This window comes from Protopterus annectens, chromosome 6.part0 (assembly GCF_019279795.1).
Source record: "Protopterus annectens isolate FY-2018-M chromosome 6.part0, PAN1.0, whole genome shotgun sequence".
Taxonomy (NCBI): domain Eukaryota; kingdom Metazoa; phylum Chordata; order Ceratodontiformes; family Protopteridae; genus Protopterus; species Protopterus annectens.
Genome location: NC_056737.1, coordinates 507,551,209 through 507,561,944, shown reverse-complemented (window position 1 = coordinate 507,561,944; position 10,736 = coordinate 507,551,209). Strand labels below are relative to the sequence as shown.

General features: G+C 39.3%; 1 protein-coding gene across 2 annotated transcripts in view; it reads right to left on the bottom strand.

The window, feature by feature from the left end:
- Nucleotides 1-10,048, bottom strand: part of GEMIN2 (gem nuclear organelle associated protein 2) — a 464,095-nt gene extending 454,047 nt beyond the window's left edge. Inside the window, exon 1 of one of the 2 annotated variants that reach the window (XM_044074221.1) lies at nt 9,762-10,048. In XM_044074221.1, coding sequence (XP_043930156.1) covers nt 9,762-9,880 — 119 coding nt within the window. In that variant the 5' untranslated portion in view covers nt 9,881-10,048. The remainder of the gene's footprint in view (nt 1-9,761) is intronic. The other variant, XM_044074220.1, reaches the window with a different exon arrangement.
- Nucleotides 10,049-10,736: the final 688 nt, after the last annotated feature.

The following is a 10,736-nucleotide window of genomic DNA, read 5'->3' as shown; positions in this document are numbered from 1 at the left end:
AGTGAGGTAGTAAAGCATGTTATAACAGGTCTGAGAGATTGAGTGAGGAGGGAAGGGGAGGGTAAAGGGTGAGCCAGAGCCTGCAGAGGAAGGAATGCAATGATCAGACAGTGTGAAGCACTGTGGCTAGTTGAGAGGAGGGGGATCTATCTCGTACTTAACCATTTATAGCAGATTCATTTGGAAAAGAACTACAGTCTTATAAATTTGATATTAAACTTTTTACCGTATTCTTGTTTTGATCAACTGTCACTTTTATATCATTACAATTCTATGTATGTGCATTTATTACGTAGATTTTGTACAACTGCCTTCTAGTAATTCTGTAAAACAGGACACTTCTCCCCGGGCCTCAGCTAAAAATGAAACCTCTGTCCGGTTGGAATTTCCATTAAAAAAAAAAAAAAAAACACACAATACATAGATAATACGAAAAGATTACTGTTATCGATCTTATAATACAGAAAATAGCTTCTAGGATACGAACTGGTAGATTCCTAGCTGAAAGGAGAAACAACAGCTCTTGGAGGAAAGCCTGGTAACTGTCTGGTCACCCCTTTTTGGTCCACTGGCAGTGACAACCACGCAGAATACGAGGGGTCCTGGATTCATTCCACAGACAAAAGTCAGTGTTTTCCCTTCCTGTTCCATTGTTAATATAAGATTAACACTTTGTTCTGCACTGGATATCTGTCCATTCAGAACTCACCATCAGGGTTGTTTCATAAATGAAAAGAAAAACAACTGCTCTTGGGGGGGGGGGGATATCAAACTGTCCACAGATTCCTTGTTGGTCCAGTGGAGTGACAACCACACAGAATGCAAGGTGAGGTCCTAGGTTCAATCCCTTTTAATGGTCAACTGTATTGACAAAGTTAAAAAAATGAGCATAATGTAGTGTCCTACAGCCTTTAATTCAGCACATTCCCACACTGCCTCTGTCATTACAAAACTTTAGGCGAATTTTCAGATTAGAAATATAATACAAAAGTACAGTGTTTGCTTAAATGCAAATCAACTAAAACAAATTTGTTGATAAGAATAATTTATTTAATATGATTACACAGGCAAGTAGGAATGTGGTGCACATCAAAAGAGTACTAACACACAATATATTAAATTTTGATTCATATGGTAACAGCACAGAGGATTATGGCAATGTGCTGCTGGCAAACTTCATCCTATAGTCAAAGGTTTGATTCTCTGAACCACCCTTCACAGGATTCTAAGCAGGTCATGTGACTAGACAGTGCTCTTGGGGACAGTCCACTACACCATTAAACAAATTAAAAAAAAATAAAACATTCTGACAATGTTTAGCTTCCAAGTATGTCCTTACTAGATTATCTACAATTGCCAGTAATCCTGTATTGCCATCAGTCCATTAACTGTTTAAATAACCTTGCTTTTACTATTTAAATCTGTGGAGGAGGCAAGAGGAAAGGAGAGCAAGCAATACTAACAAGCTAAAAGACCAACTAGATTTTGCACACTTGCTTAAAATTCATCCCTGAAACCAAAAGGAGAAAGCATTTAACAACTGCAATCAATCACACTTCTTTCTTCTTCTTTCGGCTTTTCCCAGTTAGGGGTCGCCACAGCAGATCACCTGTTTCCATTTCTTCCTGTCCTCTGCATCTTGCTTTGTCACAACCACCTGCATGTCCTCTCTAACCACATCCATAAACCTCATCTTACGCCTTCCTCTTACCTGGCAGCTTTATCCTTAGCATCCTTTTCCCAATATATCCAGCATCCTTCCTCAGCATATGTTCAAACCAACGCAATCTCGCCTCTCTGACTGTCTCCAAACTGTCCAACCTGGGCTGACCCTCTAATATACTTATTCCTAATCTTGTCTACCCTCGTCACACCCAGTGCAAATCTTAACATATTTAACTCTGCCACATCCAGCTCTGTCTCCTGCCTTTTTGTCAATGCCACTGTCTCCAACCCATATAACATAGCTGGTCTCACTACCCTTTTGTAGACCTTCCCTTTCACTTTTACTGGTACTCATCTGTCACAAATCACTCATGACACTCTTCTCCACCCTGCCTGTACTCTTTTCTTCACCTCTCTTCCACACTCGCTGCAATCAGTCACATTACTTGTTTTAATTACTTGTATTTCAAAGCACCCATTACATATCCACACTGACATAAAGGAACCTACCACAAGGGGAAAAGACAGTTATTGTTAGAGTACTTGAAAAGGTTTCCTGATATGAACAACTGCCAGGGTTACTGATTGAGCTAACTGTAGAATCAGCAATCTTTGAACTTGTATCATACATGCAACCTCATATCGCTGCCAGCTGTGGTCACTTATAGCATGCAGATGAAGGCTGTGCAGAAAAATAGTATCTGGGAGTTGCACCAAAAAAGCAAATGCTAAGAGTTATGCAGAAAGCTTTAGGGTTAGGTTGGAATTAGGATGGAGAGGTTAGGGACAATATTTTAACATTAGGGACACAGATCTATGATTACAGTTTGGGACAAGGAGCTAGTGTTATGGGCACAGTTTTTTAAATTAGGGTTAGGAAGAATTTTATGACTAGGGCTAGGAACTGAGTTTTAGGTAAAGGACAGAGTTTTTTTCTGACTAGGATTAGCAGTGGAGTTTTAGAATTATGGAAGAAATTTTATGATTAGGGTTATAAACCAGAAGTATGGAAAAAGCAAATTATTTCTAGGCCTCAGATTGCTATAGAACTTGAAGTGTGGTATTTTGCTTCAGACCAGTGGGCTTGTTTGAATGTGCCGACCTTTCCAGTGATATCAGCTGCCCGCGTTTGCATGGTCTTATTCTCATTTGCTCAGAGCTGCTCAACGTTAAGTAACCAAGCTACTATTTGTGAATATCTTACACTGCATTTGACAAAGTACAAGCCCTGAAACACCCGTGATAAGTACATTTGTATTCTTAGTGAGTTACTGTTACAGCTCTGCAATTATTTATTTATTTATTATAATCTGAGTTAGAATTGCTTTGGTTTAACTCTAGGCAGTATTCAAAGAATGTAGCCATTTATAGACCTCTGGTTGCTGCAGAACTGTGCTATTTCGCTTTTGGCAGGTGGGCTCCTTTGAATTTTTTACCATTTCTGTGCTGTTATAAGTTGCCTGTGTTTGCGTGGCACTGCTCATACTGCAAACACATTTAACCGGGTACTGTTACAACCTCAAATACCACCATTCTTACTTCTCCACAAATTCCTAGTACACCTAATAGTCAGTAGTTGCCTGAAGTGCCCCTGGTTTGCAAGAAGATGTGCACTGCTTTTCATGTATAGACTTGGAATGTTCACTTTTATGCCAGACTGAGACTACTTTATACTTAAAGCATTTCAGTAAATGACTCCAAACCTCCTAGGCACTACTTCTCCATCAGCCCACATTAGTAAGCAACTGGAACCATGGATTTACACTTTCCAAGCATCTCTGTAGTCAACCTAGTTGAAATGGGCATCCTAAGACAATGACGCAATTGTGTTATGTTTACTGACAACCACCTACTATATAAATGAACTGACAGTGTATGAGAGATGCAGTTATATAAATTAAATGAAGAAAAGCTTTCACACATTGGCTCTACAAATAGCAAGCAAGCTGTCAATTCCAGACACTACAACACTAAACCAAACACATGCAGCTCAAGTCAAACACATAACTACATATGCTGAGGCTCTTAAAAAGCAACTTAGCCAAAACACACCGGCATCCTAAATGTAACCTAAGAAAATAAATTACCCTCAAGTTCTTACACACACACACACACACACACACACACACACAACTCAGCAGCAAACATCATGAAGCATACATCTAAGAGTCAGTATCTCAAGTCAAAGGCCCATAATGCAAACCAACACACAGTCCAATATCCTAGCTACATGTGACTCCATAGTGAGATACATTGATGTGCCACTCACCAGGCTGTGTAAGGAGAGGGTCACAGTCAGTTGTCTGTCAGGCACCAGAATCAGGCACGTCACACAAGCACTCAAGGCCCTGCATTATAAATACACATACGACACGCTCCTTGTACAAAAAGATGTAAACGACTTGATACCTCCCTGAACTATACTAAGAGAGACATAATGGAGATCTCAGAATATTTGTTTGAGGCAAGTACATACATAGCCTTAAGCAATATTCTGCCATCATCAAGACTGATGTCGCAATATGAACAAAAGACAACAGACTTCCACAACTGGCTTAGCTTTTGGTGTCATTCAAAGGGCTACAATACATATCAGCTCAGAGATGATAGTATACAGGCCTAACTGCTTTATCAGGGATGACATGCATCTCTACCCCCAAAGTGACATAACTTAAATAGAATCCAGACAGCATTAATGTATTACTGCTCAATGATAGGAGCAGTAACAAAAAGAAAAAAAAATCCACACCCTACAAGCATTGCTCACCCTGGAAAATGATACATGCACTGACATAAAAATACTTAAAGCCCAGTGAAAGCTCGCCATCAATGCAAGGCTTCTGTGCCTGTCACTCGTACAGACTCACTATATTACACAAAGGTACTAAAGGTGGAGACGTGTCTAGATTCTTAAATAAACTCATCTTCATAATTGTTACAAACGACAATGACCTGGAACAACTCCACGTCCAAATTACTATAAACAAAACCCTTTATAATAGCTAACTGCAAAACTCCCCTCTATGTCCTCATTGACCCATACTGCCTACCTAACCAATATGGTGTCTATATACATTAAGCCAAACACTATTCTCCTAGAAGATTTCAATTATTCCTCCATAAACTAAGAGAATTATGTATCCTCAAATATGTATACCCACAGAGATTTGGAATTAATCAGTACAACCTCTCTGGATCATTTAGTCTGCATCCCATCCAGGGGTGATGTAATATTGGACTTGGTCCTTATCAATTTGGGGCAGCTCTGCTTCCCACCAACTGTAATCTCTTCCCTGGTTAAATCAGACCACAAGTCAGTCACATTCAGCTCAAGACTGAAGCCTGAAACATCCTCCAATAACGCTATATTCACAGACTATGCAAAGGCTAATCTACTAAAACTAAGTGATGACCTGGCTAAATTCAAAAGCCCCATTCCACCCAGACAATCCCACTGCTTGGATGGAATCCTTTACTATCAAATTCTATGCACATGCAAATTGCTGCATAGATATATCTGCTCCCCTCAGGAGCAAATACAATGCCAAATTCAAAAATAACCGCCTATGGTGAAACTGGCTCTATAATAAAAGAAAAAAAAAACTCTTTGAATGAAAAAATAAGCAACTCTGAAGAAGATAAAAGTGTTCTTGCTAAACTAAACAAGGAACTCTGGATCCTCATCAAATCAAACCTAGATAAGGGGTAAAAACAGACACTCAAGTTAAAGATAACCACAAGACTCTCTTTGATTATGTCAGAAATCCCAGAAAATGCCAGGCATTGCACAGAGCTAATAGCAAATATCACATACTACAAGGCCAGAGGACAAAGTAATTCTACTAGCAAATAAATTCAGCTCTAACTTCACCCCCACCTCTCCAATATTCTCAGAACAAATACCAGCTTCTACATCCTCCTCAAATCTTCTAAGAACAATTTCTCAAGGCACTAGCTAACACCAGGAACACTATGCCTATTGGGCCAGATAACATACCGGGCTGCCTACTGGTTAGCCTGAAACATGACTTGTCAGACCCCATACAGATGCAATTCAATATTAGCCTCAAAACAGACTTTGTGCTGGATGAATGGAGGACAGCAACAGTCATTCCCTTGCACAAAGGTGGGCGACTAGTCTCATTAGTAAGGCTATGCAAAAGACCATTATGGAACCAATATATATGAATAGAGGTAAGCGACGGACTCATGACCCACCCAGCTTGGACTTGTCATGGGGAGATCCTGCCTACTTTTTTCTTCAAATAAAGTCATTGAGACAATGGATGAGGGCACATCAGTGCACAGTGCATATTTGGACCTCACAGAGTTCTTTGATACCATCTGACACTCAGGCATCAAACTTGCTCATAAAAAGAACCCAGGAATGAAGCGCAGGCAGCTCTACCTCCTTCAAAAGACCTGACACTACTGAAGTGCCCCAAGGTTCAGTCCCTGGGCCACATCTCCTTGGCTTTCACCTCTCAGAGGACAAAGCTAATGTTAAGGATTTATGGCCGACCACATTTGCAGATAACAGCAAACTCAGTGAAATCATAAACTCTCTAGATGGCAATACAGCTCTATAAGAGGGCCAGTCTCAAACTAATAGCTAGTGTCAATAAGAAAAGTATAATCTCAAACTTTAGCAAGCATGACTTCTCTTGTAACTATCATACCCCCCCACCTTAAAATTGTACCCAAAGTTATAAAACTATGTCAACAATGACCTGTGTCCTTCGATCACTACATATCCACAACTGCAATGATGTCCTTTTCTATTGCACAGCTTCTACCTAAAGAAGGCATCTAGATCCAAGGATGTAATTGTTCCACTGTACTCAATCCTCATTAACCCAATTGAGTATAATGCCGCTTTCCATATGTATCTGGCAAAACATATCACAAATGGAATGACCATAACACTTTCTCACTAATTATGCAGACTGACTCAAAGGCATGTCTCTCTTTTTACTATCACATACATTTATCTTGCATATAGAGCCTCAAACCCGGTTCTATCAGGCCTATTACACATATGCAAGTCCAACTATATCATAAACACTTACCCAATCTTCCTCAATCTCTTTTCCAAAATTAACAGAACATGCTGGAGGGACAGGTATGCATCACACAGAATACTGCTTCTAGGGATACTATTTCTTCCACTCCATATAAAGCAGAATCCTTCTCTTATTCTATTCAAATGCAATTTGGATGAATGGATGGGCAACTGCAATTTCAACTCTTGTTTAGTACCACTGGTTTCATGGATACAGGAAACAAGTAATTACCCCAACATGTAATTGTTCAGTCAGTTGGAGTATTCAGTTTGCAAAATATAAGGGCTAATTACCATGGGAATGGATGGCTAGGCTTTTTAAGATCTTCACGGATCTGTAGCTTAGTAAGCAGAGTTAGGGGAGGAGTTTTATTGTAAGAACTACGTTTCAGGGTTGGGGACAGTATATTGAAATTAAATTGGTCATGTACAGTAGTTACATCGCAAACAAGAACCATCCTGGATGTGCAGTAGCAAACCATACCCTCATCTGTCCCATCTCATGAATACACACCTTGACATACTGGCAATTTCTCAATGTCCATGAGGGTGGCAATTCTTTCATAAAAAAAATTATTTGCTGAAGATCAAACAACATTCAGCTGGCACCTTAACACAGACTTTCTCTTCCAAGAAATACAAGTAAAATGTTAACACCATTCAAATTATGTTAATCTCAGATTATATGGTTTGCCCCTTAACCAGCATTACAAATACTGAACACGCAGAAAAAAATAGATGTAAAAGCAACACAGTATCTGCCAGAGCCCCTCAGATATAAACGATTCCCACAACATGTTAAAAGTAAAAGCTAAAGAAAACAGAAAAAAGTTAATAGGCAGTTCCTTTTGTTGTAATAAAAATGGTGCGTCACCCCAGCTGTAACATTTACTTCTGGATGATCGCTTAACTTAGGACATACAAGAATATGCAGTAGCAAGTGCCTCTCCCAGTGCTATGTAGGACGACATTGTAATTATAATTATATCATTATTTTTCAAGAAAAGAATATTTGTGTGAAACATTGTTCTTAAGTACAGGAGAGAAAAAAAAAGAGTAACGTCCATTGGGGGGCTTCCACCCCAACCACAAGACTATAAAGCACTTAAAATTGTGTTCCAGAGGTAGCAGCCCCCTTGCTGGATGTTGGCAGTCATCTTTTCCTGACATTAAGTCAGTAATGCCATGCATTACAGTTTGAAATGTTTCAATGTAAACTTTTTAAATTTTGTTACTGTTCACAAATGTGCCAGCCACCACACTAAACTGACAGCCACATCAGGATATCAATCAAGCTGGCAACGCCCACACCTGTGTGCACTACAACAGTGTACAGTATGCAATCGCCTATTTCTGTACACTTTCAGTTAAATCCAAAGCAAGGGGGTAGCCAGGCATACACTTTGTACTGTACAGAGTAAATTTTTTTTGCATCACCCAGAAACACTGTAGATTTTTTTCGAGTTATATAATGCTTACAACTGTCCAGAGTAATGCCTCTAACAACAGGTACATAACTTGCTTACAGAGAAGACTGCACATTTAAAAACAAACAATCTTTAATAGTTTTATAGGTAACCAATGAAAATGAAATGTACATCTATTAACTGCTTGATTGGGGGGGGGGGTCAACATTATGAAAACTGTATCCATTTTCTTCAGATGCCAGGTGGGTCAATGGGCAGTAAAACCAGTTTAGGACTATAACTTTTCATTTTCCTGTGCTATTACTAATTTTGTAATCATTATTCGAAATTCCTTACAATGATGCCCCCCCCCCCCAGACAGCTCGCTCTGCACTCCCTCTCTCTCTCGAGGTGGTCAATGGAACCACACCCCAGTGAGCAGGTTAATTTCCCATCTGCAAGTTATGCTTGCTTGCATGCTACCAATAACTACCAATTGACTCACTGTCTAAGGCACTAAGCATCATAGCCACCCTTAGGCATAGCCCAACTACGTGGCTGCCTAGGGTGCCACTCTAGCAGGGGAACTTTTCCAGCATTTATCTATTTTTTTTTTGTTGTACAGGAATGGTTTCTTTAAAATGTGTTGAATTAATATTCAGTCTTAATATCATCCAAAAATACATGCTTACACAAAACCTGTCATTCTACCTACTATCTAATAATACAAGCAATACTTAATATCTGTCCATATTTTTGGGTCTTTGTACCCCCTTATTTTAGCCTTTGTCCAGATTTCTTGCACTAAGTGGTTGAGAGGTATGGCACTAAACTCCTAAAAAAGAGGAACACAAACCTAAACCAAAGCACTGGGGTTTTCATGCAGTATCTAATTACAATAAATGAAACACTTGTTGCATTCATTTTTAAATGGTCTGCAATTTGGTTCTTTTACTCTCTGTTGTCCCATATAAAATCATAGCTCTCAACTCATCTCCAAAATGAGGAGCACTTCCTCTTATAAAGTGGAACAAATGGGCAAAATGTGCAACATTTTCTAACAGCTTACTAACAACTTCACCAAGGAATCTCATAGGATGGTTAAATGTACTATTTTTACATATAAAAACATATCTTGATGAATACGATTCTGTTTTCTTTACCATGAACATTACTTAAAAAAATCCCCCAACACTGAATGTGTGACCGATGCTTTCAATGTGAAACGTCGAGGAACATGAACGATTCAGGACATCAGATGAGGACTGTTCCTCATAATGAGGTACTAATACTATACAGAGGCATGCATCATGTCCTTGTACATTTCAGTCACCGGGTGAATCAGATGCTGGTTTTGGTTTTAATACGACCGCATTTAACGAAAAAGTGCAACTACGTCGACTTTCATTTGCTACAAGTGAGTGAAGTATGCTAGCACAAAACAGTTAACGAGTGCTGAAACAGTGACTTTAAAATTAAGTTATTTTTATAAGCCGTGAGTCTATGATTATATTAGTTGGGGGGGGGGGGTGCACTACTGCACTACCTAAAATTTCCCTGACGTACAACTGAGTTCACTAGCTGTAGAAATGGACTTTTCAAAGTAGAAACAAAACAGGAAAACTCACTGCACCCGTCTCAAGTACTCCTGAGGGGTTATAGGTGGCACGCTGGGATCAAAATCTTCTGCAACATCACATTGTTCAACAGGCAAAAGCCTTGGCATAAGCTCTTGATCATCATCCATCTCAGTTCAAAAGCTGTATCTCGATAAGGAGAAACTAACAATAATATAAACGTACACCACGTAATTTCATTACATAAAAAGTAGTGGGTACCAGCTCAGGTACCTCTTTACTACATTAACCACATCAGTCAAAGCAGAGAACACTCGTCACTGGACAGCGACACTAACAACAGTGGACTAGGCGGCCGCAACTGAAAATGACGTATAAAATAATCAGTCAAGCTTCCAGCGCTTTTTCTTTCCTTCCAGGTAGAGGTAGTATTTGAGCTTGTGTTTTCTAGGTGACTCTTGTAGTTCTGGAAAGTAGGTAAAATGTCTTTAAAGACGTCTTCACTGGCTGCATAATATGAATAGATAATATGTGAGTGTCCCACGCTGTACTAGAGGGCGCACAGATATAGAAGAGATGTTAGAGGCAGGCTTTATTTTATGACCTTTGTTATCGCATGTATAGAGTTGGGTTATGCTACATGAAGTTCTAAAACATTTTTTTGCAAGAAATTGAATAGCTGCTGTCTAAGTAATCCTTCAGCAAACTTTGCTCGCTTGTTGTCAGACCACAAGCAATTTAATTTTTTCTTCTTTGGTCATTGCGTCCTTTTAAAAGCTTAACGTTTGGTTATCGAGGTCAGAAACCCATTTTTCATTAGGGACTGATCCATGAGGCAGAGTAGTAGGAATACGTGCCACCCCTGACAGCTAAGAACTAAAAAGATGGATTAGTTTCCAAACAGACATCTCAGCTGTTAGAAAGTTACTCATTTTTGCCGTGTTCCCCATAAAATAAATCTGTAATTTTCTGGCAAATCTTTGATGGCTGAAGTCATGAAATAATAAACATCTGAGTTTATGTCCT